The following is a 19,513-nucleotide window of genomic DNA, read 5'->3' as shown; positions in this document are numbered from 1 at the left end:
CACAATCATCAGGATTACCCAGGGTGGAAAAAATTAACACACACACTAGTGTGTATATACTTATACTTGATGGATGCTTCCTTTGAAATGAATCATCTCTGCGTGGGGTGTTATACCACAGACACCATGGCGACGTCTTCCTGGCATCCAGCACTGGGAGTGGCTCCTCTGGTCACATCCACAGCCCTGAGGACAGTGGCTGCCTCATGCATTAAGTTCTCCTTCTATCTCTCCTTTGGAAAACTGCTGGTCAACCCTACTAAGGCTACAGTGACGTTATACAACATCCAGTGCTTTCTATCAATCTCTCTCTTTTTTAAACAATTGAGAAAAGATGCAACTTGTATATCATAAAATTCACCTTTTTAAAAATGTGTAATTCGGTGGTTTTTAGTATACTCACAAGGTTGTGCAAACACCACCAGTATCGAATTCCAGAACATTTGCATGACCCCCAAAAGAAACCCCATAAGCAGTCACTTTCCATTTGCTCTTTCTCCCTCAGACCCTGATAACCATTAGTCTACTTGTCTCAATGTGCACGTGTGCTCAGTCGCTTTGGTCATGTTTGAGCTTTTGTGATCCTATGGACTGTAGCTTGCCAGGCTCCTCTGACCAGGGATTCTCCAGGCAAGAATACTGGAGTGGGTTGCCATGCCCTCCTCCAAGGGATCTTCCCGACCCAGGAATTGAGCCCATGTCTCCTGAGTTTCCTGCATTGCAGGCAGTTTCTTTACCCCTGAGTCATCGGGGAAGCTCTCTTATCTCTATAGATTTGCCTATTCTGGATGTTTCAGATAAATAGAATCGTACATTTCCTTTTATGTCTAGCTTCTTGCAGTTAGCATGGTGTTTTCGAGATTCATCCACTCATGTAGCAGGGGCCAGTGCTTCAGTTCCTTCTTATGGCCAATGAATATTCCATTGTATGAATATAACACATTTTATTTACCAATTCATCTGTTGATGGACAGGGGTTGCTTCCATTTTTTGGTTTTTAAGAATAATGCTACTATGAACATTCCTGTACATGTTTTTGTATGAACTTATGTGTTCATTTCTCATGTAAACTTCAAAGTGAAATCTCTGGTTTGCATGGTAATTCTATGTTTAAACTTCTGAGGATCTGCTGGACTGCTTTCCAAAGGAGCCATTATTGTTTTATATTCCCGCCAACACTGTATGAGGGTTCTAATTGTTCCAAATCCTCATTATCCTTTTTGATTATCTTTCCAGGTAGCCGAGTGGTAAAGAACCCTCCTGCCAATGCAAAAGACATAAGACACTTGGGTTTGATCGCTGGGTCAGGAAGATCCCATGGAGGAGGACATGGTAGCCCACTCAGTATTCTTGCCTGGAGAATCCCAGGGACAGAAGAGCCTGGGGTCACAAAGAGTTGGACACAACTGAAGTGATTTAGCACATTCTAGTAAGTATAACGGAGAAGGCAATGGCACGCCACTCCAGTACTCTTGCCTGGAAAATCCCATAGATGGAGGAGCCTGGTAGGCCGAAGTCCATGGGGTCGCTAAGAGTCGGACACGACTGAGCGACTTCACTTTCACTTTTCACTTTCATGCATTGGAGAAGGAAATAGCAACCCACTCCAGCGTTCTTGCCTGGAGAATCCCAGGGATGGGGGAGCCTGGTGGGCTGCCGTCTATGGGATTGCACAGAGTCAGACATGACTGAAGTGACTTAGCAGTAGCAGTAGCAGTAAGTATAAAGTAATATTTCACTGAGGCTTTGATTTGCATTTCCCTGATGACTCTTAGAAGCTGAAGTTGAACGGTTCTATGAAGACCTACAAGACCTTTTAGAACTAACACCCAAAAAAGATGTCCTTTTCATTATAGGGAACTGGAATGCAAAAGTAGGAAATCAAGAAACACCTGGAGTAACAGGCAAATTTGGCCTTGGAATACAGAATGAAGCAAGGAAAAGACTAATAGAGTTTTGCCAAGAAAATGCACTGGTCATACCAAACACCCTCTTCCAACAACACAAGAGAAGACGCTATACATGGACATCACCAGATGGTCAACACCGAAATCAGACTGATTATATTCTTTGCAGCCAAGGATGGAGAAGTTCTATACAGTCAGCAAAAACAAGACCAGGAGCTGACTGTGGCTCAGACCATGAACTCCTTATTGCCAAATTCAGACTGAAATTGAAGAAAGTAGGGAAAACCACTAGACCATTCAGGTATGACCTAAATCAAATCCCTTATGATTATACAGTGGAAGTGAGAAATAGATTTAAGGGCCTAGATCTGATAGATAGAGTGCCTGATGAACTATGGACTGAGGTTCATGACATTGTACAGGAGACAGGGATCAAGACCATCCCCATGGAAAAGAAATGCAAAATAGCAAAATGGCTGTCTGGGGAGGCCTTACAGATAGCTGTGAAAAGAAGAGAAGCAAAAAGCAAAGGAGAAAAGGAAAGATATAAACATCTGAATGCAGAGTTCCAAAAAATAGCAAGAAGAGATAAGAAAGCCTTCTTCAGCGATCAATGCAAAGAAATAGAGGAAAACAACAGAATGGGAAAGACTAGAGATCTCTTTAAGAAAATCAGAGATAGCAAAGGAACATTTCATGCAAAGATGGGCTCGATAAAGGACAGAAATGGTATGGACCTAACAAGCAGAAGATATTAAGAAGAGATGGCAAGAATACACAGAAGAACTGCACAAAAAAGATCTTCACGACCCAGATAATCATGATGGTGTGATCACTCACCTAGAGCCAGACATCCTGGAATGTGAAGTCAAGTGGGCCTTAGAAAGCATCACTATGAACAAAGCTAGTGGAGTTGACAGAATTCCAATTGAGCTATTCCAAATCCTGAAAGATGATGCTGTGAAAGTGCTGCACTCAATATGCCAGCAAATTTGGAAAACTCAGCAGTGGCGACAGGACTAGAAAAGGTCAGTTTTCATTCCAATTCCAAAGAAAGGCAATGCCAAAGAATGCTCAAACTACTGCACAATTGCACTCATCTCACACGCTAGTAAAGTAATGCTTAAAATTCTCCAAGGCAGGCTTCAGCAATATGTGAACCGTGAACTTCCTGATGTTCAAGCTGGTTTTAGAAAAGGCAGAGGAACCAGAGATCAAATTGCCAACATCTGCTGGATCATGGAAAAAGCAAGAGAGTTCCAGAAAAACATCTATTTCTGCTTTATTGACTATGCCAAAGCCTTTGACTGTGTGGATCACAATAAACTATGGAAAATTCTTCAAGAGATGGGAATACCAGACCACCTGATCTGCCTCTTGAGAAATCTGTATGCAGGTCAGGAAGCAACAGTTAGAACTGGACATGGAACCACAGACAGGTTCCAAATAGGACAAGGAGTACATCAAGCTGTATATTGTCACCCTGCTTATTTAACTTATATGCAGAGTACATCATGAGAAACGCTGGACTGGAAGAAACACAAGCTGGAATCAAGATTGCTGGGAGAAATATCAATAACCTCAGATATGCAGATGATATCACCCTTATGGCAGAAAGTGAAGAGGAACTAAAAAGCCTCTTGATGAAGGTGAAAGTGGAGAGTGAAAAAGTTGGCTTAAATCTCAACATTCAGAAAACGAAGATCATGGCATCTGGCCCCATCACTTCATGGGAAATAGATGGGGAAACAGTGGAAACAGTGCCAGACTTTATTTTTCTGGGCTCCAAAATCACTGCAGATGGTGACTGCAGCCATGAAATTAAAAGACGCTTACTCCTTGGAAGGAAAGTTATGACCAACCTAGATAGCATATTCAAAAGCAGAGACATTACTTTGCCAACAAAGGTTCGTCTAGTCAAGGCTATGGTTTTTCCTGTGGTCATGTATGGATGTGAGAGTTGGACTGTGAAGAAGGCTGAGCACGGAAGAATTGATGCTTTTGAACTGTGGTGTTGGAGAAGACTCTTGAGAGTCCCTTGGACTGCAAGGAGATCCAACCAGTCCATTCTGAAGGAGATCAGCCCCGGGATTCTTTGGAAGGAATGATGCTAAAGCTGAAACTCCAGTACTTTGGCCACCTCATAAGAAGAGTTGACTCATTGGAAAAGACTCTGATGGTGGGAGGGATTGGGGGCAGGAGGAGAAGGGGACGACAGAGGATGAGATGGCTGGATGGCATCACTGACTCGATGGACATGAGTCTGAGTGAACTCCGGGAGTTGGTGATGGACAGGGAGGCCTGGCGTGCTGCGATTCATGGGGGCTGCAAACAGTTGGACACGACTGAGCAACTGAACTGACTGAGGTGTCATATCTAAGAAACTGTTACTTAATCCAAGCTCATGAAGACTTATACCTACGGCTTTTCCCCCTAATACTTTAATAGCTTTAACTTACATTTAGGTCCTTGATCTATGTTGAGTCTGTTTTTGTATGTGATGTGAAGCAGAGAGTCTGACTTCATTCGTCTCTATGGGGAATTTCTAGCTGTCCCATGCACATTTCTTTTCTTTTTTTTTTTATTTAACTTTACAATATTGTATTGGTTTTGCCATATATCAAAATGAATCTTCCACAGGTATACATGTGTTCCCCATCCTGAACCCTCCTCCCTCCTCCCTCCCCATACCATCCCTATGGGTCGTCCCAGTGCACCAGCCCCAAGCATCCAGTATCGTGCATCGAACCTGGACTGGTGCCTCGTTTCATATATGATATTATACATATTTCAATGCCATTCTCCCAAATCATCCCACCCTCTCCCTCTCCCACAGAGTCCAACAGACTGTTGTATACATCAGTGTCTCTTTTGCTGTCTCGTATACAGGGTTATATGCGTTAGTATATTGTATTGGTGTTTTTCTTTCTGGCTTACTTCACTCTGTATAATAGGCTCCAGTTTCATCCACCTCATTAGAACTGATTCAAATGTATTCTTTTTAATGGCTGAGTAATACTCCATTGTGTTTATGTACCATAGTTTTCTTATCCATTCATCTGCTGATGGACATCCAGGTTGCTCCCATGTCCTGGCTATTATAAACAGTGCTGCGATGAACATTGGGGTACACGTGTCTCTTTCAATTCTGGTTTCTTCAGTGTGTATGCCCAGCAGTGGGATTGCCGGATCATAAGGCAGTTCTATTTCCAGTTTTTGAAAAGAATATTATTTCCCACAATGAATAGTTCTGGCACCCTTGTCAGAAACCAACTCACTGGACTTCCCTAGTGGTACAGTGGATAAGTGGAGAAGGCAATGGCACCCCACTCCAGTACTCTTGCCTGGAAAATCCCATGGACGGAGGAGCCTGGTGGGCTGCAGTCCATGGGGTCACTAAGAGTCGGACAGGACTGAGCGACTTCACTTTGACTTTTCACTTTCATGCATTGGAGAAGGAAATGGCAACCCACTGCAGTGTTCTTGCCTGGAGAATCCCAGGGATGGGGGAGCCTCGTGGGCTGCCGTCTGTGGGGTCGCACAGAGTCAGACATGACTGAAGCGACTTAGCAGCAGCACAGTGGATAAGAACCCACCTGCCAAGACACGAGTTAGATCTCTGGTCCAAGAAGATTCCACATGCCATGGAGCAGTTAAGCTGAACTACTGAGCCCCCATGTTGCAACTACTGAAGCCCATGTGCCTAAAGCCTGTGCTCCACAAGGGAAAACACCTCATTGTGAAGCCTGGGCGCCACAACCAAGAGTAGCCCCTAGCAAAACACTGGCGCAGCAACAAAGATCCAGTGCAACCAAAAAGAAAAGAAAAAACCCAAAAAACTAAGTGACCGTGAATGACAGTGTTTGTTTCCAGATTCTCAGTTTTATTCCATTGACCTGCATGTCTGCCCGTTTGCCAGTACCATCTGTCTTGATTCCTGTAATTTTGTTATTTATTGTTGTCATGTGCAACTCTTATGACCTCATGGACTGTAGCCCGCCAGGCTCCTCTGTCCATGGGATTCTCCAGGCAAGAATACTGGAGTGGATTGCCATTTCCTTCTCCAGGGGATCTCCCTGACCCAGGGATCAAACCAGAATCTCCTGCTTGGAAGGCAGATTCTTTACCACTGAGCCACCTTGGAAGTGCACTGTAACTTTGTAGTAAGTATTAAAACTGAGAAGTATGAGTAGTCTGCTTTTGTTCTTCAAGATTGTTTTGGCTTTTCTGGGTCTCTTAAATTTCCATATGAACTTTAGGATCAGCTTGTCCATTTTTGCAAAAAAGAAAAAAAAAAGTGCTGAAATTTTGGCAGGGATTATATTGAATCTGTAGATCAGTGTGGGGAGGATTGCATCTTAACAACCCTATCTCTCAATTCATGAACACAGGATGATTTTCCATTTATTCAGTTCTTCTTCAATTTCTTTCAACAGAGTTTTATAGTTTTTAGGATGTTTTGCACTTCTTTTGTTAAACTTATTCCTAAGTATTTTGTCATTTTTGATGTTATAAATGAATTTGTCTTTTAATTTACTTTTCAGATTATTATAGCTAGTGTTAAGAAACACAACTGTCTTAATGAATAGGTAAAGAAGATGTGGTACAATATATACAATGGAACATTACTCAGCCCTAAAAAATAAAGAAAGATTGTCATTTTGCAGCAACATGGGTTGGCCTAGAAATTAACATACTAAGTGAAGTATCAGAGAAGGACTAACATTATATGATATCACTTATAATGTGGAATCTAAAAAATAGTAGAAATTAACTTATTTATAAAAGAGAAACAGACTCATAGGCATAGAAAACAAACTTACGGTTATCAGAGCGGAAGTCAAGGAGAGAGATAAATTGGGAATTTGGGCTTAACAGATATACATTACCATATATAAAGTAGGTAAACAATAGGATTTGCTGTATAGCACAGGGAATTATAGTCAATATCTTGTAAATAACCTATATGGAAAATAATGTGAAAAAGATATCTGTCTTTCTTGGGCTTGCTGCTGCTAAGTCGCGTCAGTCATGTCCAACTCTGTGTGACCTCATAGACGGCAGCCCACCAGGCTCCTCCATCCCTGGGATTCTCCAGGCAAGAACACTGGAGTGGGTTGCCATTTCCTTCTCCAATGCATGAAAGTGAAAAGTGAAAGTGAAGTCCTTCAGTCACATCTGACTCCCAGCGACCCCATGGACTGTAGTCCATCAGGCTCTTCCTTCCATAGGATCTTCCAGGCAAGAGTACTGGAGTGGGGTGCCATTGCTTCTTGGGCTTAGTGGTAAATAAACTGCTGCCAGTGCAGGAGATGCAAGAGACAGTTCAGTCCCTGGGTCAGGAAGATCTCCTGGCAAAGGAAATGGCAACCAACTCCAGTATTCCTGCCTAGAAAATCCCATGGACAGAGGAGCCTGGTGGGCTAGAGTCCATGGCGTCGCAAAGAGTTGGACATGATTGAGCACACATGTGAGCACAGCATCTGTGTGTGTGCGTGTGTGTGTGTGTGTGTGTGTGTATATAATCACTGAATCACTTTGCTGTACACCTGAAACTAACACAATATTTAATTAAAACAGAAAGAAGCACAACCATGTTCTGTATACTGCTCTTGTATCTTGCAATCTTAATGAGCTTGTTTATTAGTTTTAACAGTGTTTGGGGTGGATTCTTTAGAATTTTCCATATAGATTATGTCATCCATAAAAAGATAGTTTACTTCTTCCTTTCCAATGTGAATGTCTTTTATTTTACTTTCTTGGCTAGTTACTTTGACTAGACCCTACAGTACAATGTTTAACAGAAATACAATCCCTCTTTTTTATCCCTTCTCTCTTCAACCATTGACTTGAAAAGGGGAGGAGCCACTATGAAATTGGGTTTATTAAAAAATTTTACATAGTAAAATTTTTTTTACTATTTGTTAATATTTTGGGCTACCCTCGTAGCTCAGTCAGTAAAGAATCTGTCTGCAATGCAGGAGACCCAGGTTCGATTCCTGGCTCAGGAAGATCCCCTGGAGAAGGAAATGGCAACCCACTCCAGTACTCATGCCTAAAGAATCCCATGGACAGAGGAGCCTGGCAGGTTACAGTCCATGGTGTCGAAAGAGTCGGACATGACTTAGTGACTAAACCACCACCAAGATATTCTTCTCTTGTGTCTTTGCAGCAGGTTCAATCAAATAGTTGTACAGCTTTTGTCAGTCATTCTTGGTCAAAACAATTGGCCAAAACACAAACTAAATGCAAAGCATATGAGGAGTAGACAAATAATCTGTAGAAGAGAGTCAATTTAGGATTACATGAGATTACAGGCAAAAGTACTCACTGGTTCAGAGTTTTTCTGAATGGCAAATTAATACTCATTACCCAAGAATGTAATGTAGATAGTGCTAGAATTGGCTGAGGGCATGAGATATCCTCAGAGGATGAGCAAAATAGGAGTGAACTATTATAGAGTGGTTTATGTAATATAGGAATTATTTTTTAGGAAAATATTTTATAAGCAAATAGTGTTATAATGAATCAGTACCCCACAGGGTTGCAATATAGAAAAATTATGCATATATGCTTATAAGGCTTATTTTCCAAAGGATTCACAAGACAATATGATTATCTCAGGGTGAGGACTACAGTGGTAGGGATGGAATTTTATACTTTTCTAACAAAGGTCCGTCTAGTCAAGGCTATGGTTTTTCCAGTAGTCAAGTATGGATGTGAGAGTTGGACTATAAAGAAAGCTAAGCACAGAAGAATTGATACTTTTGAACCGTGGTGTTGGAGAAGACTCTTGAGAGTCCCATGAACTGCACGGAGATCCAACCAGTCCATCCTAAAGGAAATCAGTCCTGAATGTTCATTGGAAGGACTGATGCTGAAGCTGAAACTCCACTACTTTGGCCACCTGATGAGAAGAGCTGATTCATCTGAAAAGACCCTGATGCTGGGAAAGATTGAGGGCAGGAGGAGAAGGGGATGACAGAGGATGAGATGGCTGGATGGCATCACCGACTCAATGGACATGGGTTTGGATGGACTCTGGGAGTTGGTGATGGACAGGGAGGCCTTGGCGTGCTGCAGTCCATGGGGTCGCAAAGAGTCAGGCACGACTGAGCAACTGAAATGAAACTGAAACCGAGTTTTCTTTTTTTTTTAAACATGGTTAACTAGTAGTGCTTATGAACTACTTTATTTCTTCTTTATGTTTTTCTATATTTAAAAAGAATGTAGTCTACTAAATGCTATTGCAAAAAAGAAACACCAGGTATATTACATATGTAATTATGGGCCTATCAAAGAGAATTCTACCCCTCCCTTAGAAATACTTGAGTGATGAGTAACTAGAGAATGGTCTGAAAAATGAAGAAGGAAGGGTTATTTGAGTCAACTATTCAGGATGTGTCTGTCATCTTTGCTGAGTAAAAGAAGTGTGAGCTGAGGTTGTCCCTCCACCCTCAGGAACTGAGTGGGCAGCTCAAGGGGGTGGAGCTGGCCTTTGAGACAGGAAAGGGCAGGGTCTGTTTCTGGTTGGCTGGGAGCCCCTCCAGTTTTTCAGAAAATGCTGGCACAGGTACAGCAACCTCCTGTCACGAAAGGGTAGAAGCAGACTATACAGATAGCTGCCCAGCATGTGTGATTCAAATTAAAAACAACAAAAAAACAGAAACAGTAAAGCAGACAGGGATAATGGGGTGGAGGGGACCTTGAGCCTGGGTGATGGAGGGTGGAGGGCAAGAGCTCCAAGATACAGATATCGAGAACCTCACAGGCCAGTGCTAGTGGTCTGAGCTCGGTCAAGAACTCCTGAAGGCCATAGACCAAAGAACGTTTTTTTTCTCAGGGCTGTAGTCAGATTCTGCATAGAGGCCAGGGAAGCTGTACAGAGCAGAGCCAGAGGGGACACCAGGGTGGCCCTTCTGTAGAGATTAGACCAGAAGTAGGTTCCCAACAGTCTTAGAAGCATTGACAAGTTAATTCTTTCCTCAGGCTGTTCATTTGAGCATCTTTCTTTAATGTTCAGATTTTTTGGGGGGATGGGGGTGGTGGCGTGGTGTGCTTGCTTTTAATCTTACCCTTTCTATTTGTAACCAGGCGTTCTTCTACTTTAAAAAAAATGCTCTTCTGGGAATTCCCTGGGAGTCCAGTGGTAGAAGCTCTGAGCTTCCACTACAGGGAGCTCAGGTTCAACCTCTGGTTGGGGAACGAAGAACCCACATGCTGTGTGGGGTGTGGCCAATAACTATTTAGAAGAAAAAATTCTCTTAACTTCTTAGCAAAATTCACTTTGGAACATTCCAGCCAATTGCAAGTTTGTGAGGAGGAAAGGTAGGTGTTTCTAGGCTCTGCTTGGTAAAGAGACAGGAGCAGGATGCCTCCGTGGTCGCCAGCTGGAGGGTGGCAGCCACAAAAGAAGAGATAGAAACCAGAAAAAACCAGGATAGAGTGAGGCTGGCCATGGGGCTGCATCCTTGAGCCCTCTGTCACTCATTGAGCAAACATGTATCTGGTGCCAGAGGGTCTAGATGACAGTACCTAACACGTGTTGAGTATTTACTATAAGTTGAACCACAGGAAATTCACAATAGTCAGTCATTTTAGATGTATCAAAATGGCAATTTCCTGTGATTTAGTCTAACACATGTGTTCTAAGTGATTTGTATGTACTCATCACATTCATTGCTCACATTCACCTACAAAGTGGAAACTGTTGTGTTACTATTCCCGTTCTGCCGTGAGGAGCTAAGATCAGTACGGTTGTGTACCTCTCTCAAGGTCATATAGCAAGTAGTGGAGTCAACACTGGACTCAAATCCAGGCGTTTGGCTTCAGGGCTGACTTAACCCGATGCTACTTTTCCTGGGTTGAGAACTGAGCACTAATGAGCTCTGGAGAGTTTAGGTCTGCATTCTCAGACGATTTTTTTTTCTAAAAAGAGGCAGGGTAGACTAGGTCTTGGCCAAGAAGGCACTGGGACTGTTGCCCTTCACCTTGTTCAAGTCGTAACAAACTTCACAAAGCTCACATATTCAACCAGTTCCTTTATTGGGTCGGTCCTTATCTAGGATCAGAGACAGCTTTACATCCTTTTATTAGAAGCTGTCTTGAAGCTGTATAGACATTTCAATCAGTTTTGAAAAACCCCAAATGACCATTTAAGAAGAGGGTCCCAAGCTCTTCAAATCTCAGGTTTGGGTTCCTGAAAGTGAAAGTGAAGTCACTCAGTCGTGTCTGACTCTTTGTGACCCCATGGACTGTAGCCCACCAAACTCCTCCGTCCATGGGATTCTCCAGGCAAGAATACTGGAGTGGGTTGCCATTTCCTTCTCCAGGGGATCTTCCCGACCCAGGGATCGAACACAGGTCTCCTGCATTGCAGACAGAAGCTTTAACCTCTGAGCCTAAAACAGCCATCTAATTCTATCTGGCCTCTCTACACTCTCTCTCTGATTGTATGTTATCCCAAAGGCTGGGTAATCTTCCCAGAATTCCATTTTCACTATGTCATTCTTGGAACTGAAAAAAGTTTCCCACTGCCTAGACAGTCACATGCAAACTCTTGAATTTGGCATCAAAGGAACTCTATTACTCAGCCTGGTCCACCTTCAGTCTCATAGGTTCTTAACAGTTCTCCTAGTCAGGAAACCCATTTCTCACTTAATGGCTATGTCCACAATCAATTCACTGTTTATGCCTGCCAGGCTTTGCTCATTGAGCTCCTTTCCCTTCACTGCTTTACTAGCGTCAATGCAATTCTCTCTTACCCTCCAAGCTCAAGCCTCACGTCTTCTGAATGGCCCTTTCTAAATAAGCTTACAAATATTAAACTCTTAGCTCTTTGAATTCTGAGGATGCAGCCTAGAATTTGTCTATCTACTCTCTTGTGAACAATATTTCAACTTTGAATAATTACAAAGAGACTCAGACAGAGATCATGTTGTCTACAACATTCACTTCTTCAGCATTTATCAAGCACCCGGCATTTAGTATTCTTGCCTGGAGACCCCCTATGGACAGAAGAGCCCAGCGGGCTACAGGGAGAAAGAAAGAAGAAAAATGAAGATGTTAGTTGCTCAGTTGTGTCTGACTCCTGCGATCCCATGGACTGTAGCCCACCAAGCTCCTCTGTCCATGGGGATTCTCCAGGCAAGAATACTAGAGTAGGTAACCATTCCCTTCACCAGGGGATCTTCCCAACCCAGGGATGGAACCTGGGTCTCCAGCATTGCAGGCAGATTCTTTACCATCTGAGCCACCAGGGAGGGATGGTGTCATATGGACAGTTCAGCATTCACATCTGATCTTTAAGAGAGAGTTGGAGGTTTGGGAGCCTGCAGCACAGATGACAGGTGTGGCCAGCTGTGCCCATGCCTCACTCATATCCCGTGGGACCCTTTCATCATTTGTGTTCACGTAAGCTCTTGGCATGTTCTCTGTGACTCTGTCAGATGTGACCCTCAGGTTGCCTGAGCCTATTTCGCCTGTGAACACAAGAACCAGAAGCATCTGGAATGTGTTTCTCTCTCAGCAATGATGACAGGTGCTGGAACATTTACACTCTGGGCTCCTTGCCCCTGATGGGGACCACTCTGAAGCTGACCCACACTGCCTCCAGAGCATTCCTGTATAACCTGACTTGATATCATGGCACCCGGCTTGGCCATCAATTCTCCCTTCCATTTTCCCCTTCTGAGACTTCTTCCTAACAAATCTCTTTGACAAGAATTTCATCTGCTTCGGAGGAACCCCCACTAAGAGAAAGTGTTTAAATGAAACCACTCCAGGAGGATGAGCAGTCGGGAGGGGGTCCCCTAGGGAAGGCCAACTCTAAGTACAGGAAGATGAAGACTGTGAAGGAGATGGAAGGGGGACAGCAGAGGGGACCAAGGAGAACCAGAAGAGGGGCAGCCATGAAAGTCAGGTGATAGAAATTTCCAGAAGGAAAGAGTTATTAACAGTACCAAACCAAGCAGAGGAGCCTAATAGGGTAAGATTAAGAGGAGAGGAGCCTAATGAGTTAAGCCTAATAAGGTAAACTATGTTTACAGAATCTGGTGATCATAAGGGCACCGGGCCCTTAGGAACAATTTTCCCTAGACTTGTGACCCAGTTCATGTCCAAAGTGACGGGAACTTCTTCCATGGTATGCCAATCTTCCTTCGCATCTCCCTTATAGGCAGAGGGGTCTAAAGCTTACTCATATATGTAGCTCTGTGATATGCATCAAGGCATATTCATTTCTAGTTCTGTTTCTGGAACCAGTCATTTCTCTTTAGCTGTACTGAGACTGTCAGGATGGCACTCAGACATCTGAGAGGTCAGGATAGACATGGATGCTGATGTGCTTACAGAATCAAAGGCTGGTGGCTTCAGTCTTTCCTTTGGGGCAGGAGCAAGAGAAGGAAGGGAGGGTGGGGAAGGTCTGGAATAGATACCAAAGGCAACACAGAAGGGAGCTGCCCAAGGAGGAGCGAAGGGATTTATTTGTGCCCGCAGGACCAGTGAAGACTGAAAGAAGAATTCCGAGGATTGTTCAGGCTCAGGGTGGAGGAGCAGTGGTGAAGACTGACGCCCTGGGCTGGAGTTTTTCCATGAGAAAGGCTTGTGTGGCTGTGGATGGACACGTTCCCACACGTGGGTGGGAAAAGATTGCTGTGTTCTTGAAGGATTAGAAATAAGAATTTTGAGAAAAACTTTAAAGGTGAAGACTTCATGCATACTAGAGAAGGTTTACACATAGGCTTTTAAGGGAAAAATGGAAAGCAGTGCTTAGGTACTGTGCAAATTCAAAGGACTCGTGTCGGGAACATTCCATTTTGGCCATAGATAGAGTTACAGACTTGAAGGGTTTCCTCTTATTATGGGATGTCTTTGTAATGGGGCGGGGGGAGCAGCGAGGGATTCACGAGGAAGATAGGAAAAGAGCTCACATTTCTCTAGAACCATATCAACTGTGGAGGCAGTAGCTAGAAAGAGCCACGTCAGACTCTGGGCTTGTCAGCACCTCTTCAACGTGATATATTTTAAGGTTTTCTCAGCACGAGCTTGACTTTTAACAATGAATCCAGAAAAGGGGGGAAGTGATAATAAATCATAAACAATAAAAACCAACAGAGATTTCTTCTGACCCTGCCACCGGAGCTCTTCCATCCTGCTGGCCAGTCATGGTACGCTAACTGAAAGCACTTGGAAGAGGCTGGATGTAGCTATACCCTGGAGACCAGAGGCACGGGAGCCTTTCAGAAGGCACCTTGCTTATCAAGAGTCATGGCTGCTACACTGGACAAGGGAGGGGCTTTTAGGCCGGGGGTTGGGGAAAGGAATAGGACAGAGTAAAGCAGTGGCTCCAGGCAGGGGAGAGTGGAACGGCAGTAAGATCAGGCTTTGCAGGCTGAACGGTTCTGCCCGGGGTGGTGGAGAGGTGAGGGAGGGTCTGGAGACAGCCACTGGGGTCTCGTCTATGGGAAAGGCATTTTAATAATTAACAAATGAGAAAAGGCGTGGAGCCAGTAGTAATGTGACCCTAGCCTTTTGAAACTGTGCCTGCAGGCACGTTACAGGCTCCCCAGCCAGTGAAGGCTGAGAGAGCTAGGAAAACACAAGGAACCAAATAAAACTTACCACTAGGTCGATTTAAGACACATTTGATGAGAGCTGTAATTCAACACTGGGAATATGGAAGGTACAAATGGAACAGGTCTTATAAATGACTGAAATTAGCAAGTCAGAGACAAACATAATTTTAATTTTTCTCTTCTCACTTTGTTAATACTCCTTTAATATCATCAACACAATACTGAATTTGCTGTTTCCCTATATTGACTGAAATCATCAGACACACTCATGTGTAAAAACACAAAGATGCTTTGGTCCAAAAAGTCTTTTTTCAACACAACCTTCATGTCCTTCCACAGTTCAAGATGCCTGGAGTTTTCTTTCTTTCTTTTTTTTTTTCTTTTTACTACAACTAAATGCTATATCGAGTTCTTCAGAGTCAAGGAGATAGGGTAGGGAAAAGAGGATTATTTCAACCCCCACTCTGCTCTTAATCAGCTATATGATGTTGGACACTGTAACCAGTCTTTCAAAACCACGAGTCACCTAAGTGAAGATGTGAAATAGCCAGCAGGAGAGGTGAGGAAGGACCATCAGTGAAGCAGAAGGTAATCAAGGAGACTGTGACACAGAAGCCAAGAGAAGAAAGTGTTTTTAGAAAGAGTGGTCAACCATGTTGAAAGTTGTTGCAAAGATAAGTTGAAGCTTCTGTTGCATCTGGCAATGTGAAACCAAGACTTCTAAATTGTTCTTGGTCCATTATTTCAAGACCATGGGGTATCTTAAAAGAAAGGGGGAAAAGATAGCATCTTTGATTATCATTTTATGAGACTTCTTTCCCAAGGTCTTATTTGTGTATTAAAACAAAAATCTGAGAATAAATGTTTACAACCCTGGTTTTTCCTTCCACTTTCTGTCATTCTAGGTTCTCTGTGCCCATTTAAGGGAGAATTCTAAGGGATGGGAGTAAACTGAACTGAGACTATACAATTCAGGGCAGGTTCAGAAACATTTCCTCTTCATTGTAAGTGCATCTGATAACAATATTTTCCATACTGATGCGCAACAATCTTTCAAATGCACTCATTTCATGGTTAGCCTAAATTTAGGCAAACACAATTTCTGAATACGAAGAAAAACAAATGCCATAATAAGCCTTCTAGCACAAGGATCTAAAAATAGTGTATTCCTTCTCCCAGCTCCACACACAAAGGAAAAGCTCTTGGACGTCAGAAGTTCCATGAACCCCTGAGACAAGGCTCTCTGCATGTGTGTACTGACTTCCCAGTGGACATCTGGCTGTTTATATGTTGGGAACACATTGCGTCAACTAACTTTAGCTATAATATCCTTACCCACTCGGATGGTCTGTGGTCATTCAGAACTGGAAGCATCGAAGGGACTTAAGAGACTTGGAAAGCGGGGAAACTGAGTCTTGAGAGCCTTGAGTCTTGGCGGGATTGGTGAAGTTACACAGCTCGTACACCAGTCTGTTCCTGCATCAGCCGCCTTAAAACTCCCAGACCCTCACCTTGCTCCCCTCCCAGCACAACTCCTCTCACAAAGCCCAGACTCGGTGTCTCTGCTTCCTGACCTCCCATTCACTCTCTACCCACTTCAATCTGACTCCCTTTTCCACAACTCATGAATAAATGCATGCATGTCAAGGTCACCAACATCTTTCATGTGATCCAAACAAAGGTCACTTCTCTCCATCCCTTTTACAAACCCCTCGGCAACATCTGACACCCCACTTCACCTTCTTGCCTCATCTTCTTTCCTGGGTTCCATGACTCCTGGCCTCTGGGTTTTCTCTACACTGATTTCCCCAGTTTCTCTGCTGACTCCTCATCTTCCTCCCAACCTCTTCTCTTACGTTTTTTTCCTACCTGCTGATTTCAACGGGCTCAGAATTGTACGTATCCATAGGGTGAATGTTTCAGTCTCTCCACTGAGCTCCTGACTTGTAAACCCCACTGCATTCTCCATACTGAATGTCTATTTGGCACATCAAACTTAACAACACGCAAGACCAAAATCTTTATTCTTCCCTCCAAAGCCTGCTCCTCCCAAAGTCTTTACCATCTCACCAAATGGCATCACCATCTGTCTACCCAGCTGCTCAAGTCAAAAGCCTAGAAGTCATTCTGGACATTTTCATTTTCCTTTTCTCCATATTCAATAGACCAAAGACCTGCCGCTTCCACTGCCAAAGCATGTCTTAAACAGGTCTGCTTCCTGCGTCTACCCCACTGCCACCAGGACCGCTAGTGTAAACTACTGCAGCCTTCAAACCCTTCTCTTTGCTTTTCATCTGCTGCCTGCAGTCCATGCCACACAGTGGCCAGGGAAGCAGTGTAAAAACACCAGACAGATCAGATCCTCTGTCCATAAGGCCCTGGAGCAACTCAGGACAAGGCCGGATGATTCAGCTCCCATCCGCCTCTCCCGACCTTCCAACCACACCACCACCTTCCTTTCTTCCTCAATCCCAGCATGCCAGGCCCTTTCCTGCCTCCAGGCCTTGGTGCTCCTCCAAGAGGCACTCCCCACCCTCCCTACTACAAATCTCCGGGTTCCCGTCGCATCAGCTTCTTACTGCCTGTAACTAGCTGTGCACACACGAGGGTCTCTGCTAAGTGAAACTTCCGAGAGAACGGGGACCCTATCCACAGCGGCCATGGGTGTCACCATTCTGGCAGCTGAGGGAAAGGATGCTCATAGTGGCACTGGGTGGGGAGGGCAGGCTCCTGGCTCCTAAACAATGGATGAGTCAGCTGACGCCTGCGGTTAGTGTGCGAGGGAAGACATCTCCCTGGGAAGAGCGGCCACACCCAGCGCTGCTGCACAAAAGCACTGGCCAGCCTCGCCGGGGTCAGGCTGGACTCGGCATTTCCCTCAGACCCCGGCCTTAGTGTGCAGTCACTGCAGAGGGGGGTTTTATTTAAAAACAAGTGGCAACAGAACTGGTCCAGGCAGGCTTCTATCCAGGTGGTAGACTGGCCCTGGGGGCTGCCATCTAAAATAAGGGGTGATCCCTGGATGGCCGCCTTCCCACCTGTCTGACTGCAGATTCCAAAGGCTTGGCTCCAGTCAACAGGGGGGCAGGAGGAAAGCTTCTGTTGCCATAGTAACCACAGTGCTCCTGGGGCCTAGGCTCAAGGTTTCAGATAAACAACTATTTAGAGAAGTGAAGAAAAAGAGAGGAGAGAAACCAAAAAAAAATGGTGAAATGGCGAGAAGTAATCCTACAAGTGCTGCAAGACACGCTCTGAAAATAAAACCAGGGAGCCAAGAGTAGAATCCTCCCACCAGCACGGGAGTGGCCTCCTGCCGGGGACCCAGCCGGAACAAAAGGCCCCATTGACACAAACATCTGTTACTACTAAACACTTAGGAATCAATATTTTCCTAAAGGCTTTTTTTTTTTTTCTTTTCTCCTTTTGGCTTTAAAGGGTTACTGTCTGCCAGGCTACCAGACCCTCACCTTCTCCAAGTCCATGGTCACCGTGTAAAGTGACTATTAAAACTTCAAATGAAGAATTTGATCCGGGAAATGGCCCTTTTTTTCCTTAACACAGACACCAGGAAAATGTCAGAAGGCAAATCCAAACCCACGCCCTGAAAGACTTAAAATGTTAACAGTCACATCCCTGGGAGGATGAGTAATCTAGCCCAATTTAATTTAAAAAGGAAACCCAGCAGATTTAAGACATGGCCTGGATGTGCCTTGAAGGGAAGCAGGAGCGTGACAGGGAGGACGGGAAGGTGACAGGATCATGGGGGCTTTACCTCAACACCTGCATTTCCTCCGGGGAGTTCTGCACCTCGTCCTGGAGGCGACGCCAGCGTAGGCAAGCCCTCAGCTCCTGCTGCTCCCGGGCCTCGTGGGGGGCCAGCTGCTTGGAGCACAGACGCACAAACACACATGCACAAAACAGTCACTGTTGTCCTCTGCAGAGTCAGAGCCGCCCAATGGAGTGGCGGGCTTTGTTTCAGGGGGGATGGCACAGACAGCCCGCACTGTGCCTTGTGCCCCACAGGGAAAGTCCGAGGGCCAAAGAGGTCTTTTAGGTCCTCAAACGAAGAACCAGCCCTCCCTCCCGTGCTGCCTGTTTGGGAGGTGCTCCCTGTCCAACAGCCTCCCTCTCCCCCCACCCGACTCCCGCCCCGTCCGTCCTGCCCTGGAGAGAGCAGACCTCCCTAGGGGCCGGTTTCCACTCTGATTCCATCCAGCCCTTTCTTGCCTTGTCTTTTGCGCACAGGGTGGGAAAGGTCCCCTCCATTTACCTCCTGTTTTTTCCCAGCCCCCGGTTTTGTTAAGGGCTGTTTACAGTGGAGCTAACGTAACCCAGATGGCTCTGTTTGCATATAACCAGGAAGAGCCCAATGCCTAGACTCCCTCTCGGGCGGGAAGGCCATCACCCCTGCCCTACTGGGCAGAACTGGCTGCTGTCATCCGTGTGCTCACAAGGCCCCTCGGCTTTAAATGCCACAGTGGGGGGTGGGTGGGGTGGGAGGCAGGACATCCACTGGGGAGCGAACTGTCAGTGTCTACAGGCATTCCTGGAAACTAACAGATATTTACTGAGTCTCTGCTAGGCCCTGGGGACATAATGGACACAACTACGAACTTGAGGAGTCCAGGGAGACAGATGAGAATGTTAACCACTGGAGTCCAGTGATGGTAGGGGTTGAAGAAGGACCCCAAAGCCCCCGGACAACCAGGGTGTTCGGAAGGTTTTCCTGTGGAGGACATGGGGTTTGGTCCTCAGGGAAAGCAGGAGTCAGCCAGGAGAGGAGAAATTTCAGGAAGAGGGGAAGCATGTACAAAGCTCATGGGGCCTGGAAAGAGTGTGAAATGTTTTAAAAATGGGGAAGGTTAGGGTTGGCCAGGGTGCAGGTTGCCATTCAGGGAGAGACAGAAGTGCCAAGTAGCTAGCAGCGGTGACATGATCAACAAAATTTGTGTGTCCTGTTGTTATGGACTGAATTGTGTTCCCCCAGCAGAAACCCTATGTTGAAGACCTAGTCACTGGTGTGACTGTGTT

At 45.0% G+C, this 19,513-nt stretch overlaps 1 protein-coding gene across 8 annotated transcripts in view; it reads right to left on the bottom strand.

Moving 5' to 3' along the window:
* AOPEP (aminopeptidase O (putative)) overlaps positions 1–19,513 on the bottom strand; it is a 422,219-nt gene that overhangs the window by 146,381 nt on the left and 256,325 nt on the right. For 6 of the 8 annotated variants that reach the window (XM_059889131.1, XM_059889130.1, XM_059889129.1 and 3 more), the window contains one exon: positions 18,255–18,364. In XM_059889131.1, coding sequence (XP_059745114.1) covers positions 18,255–18,364 — 110 coding nt within the window. 8 annotated transcript variants of the gene reach the window in all.

The sequence above is a fragment of the Bos taurus genome, chromosome 8 (assembly GCF_002263795.3).
Source record: "Bos taurus isolate L1 Dominette 01449 registration number 42190680 breed Hereford chromosome 8, ARS-UCD2.0, whole genome shotgun sequence".
NCBI lineage: Eukaryota > Metazoa > Chordata > Mammalia > Artiodactyla > Bovidae > Bos > Bos taurus.
This window is presented reverse-complemented; position numbering and strand designations above follow the sequence as displayed.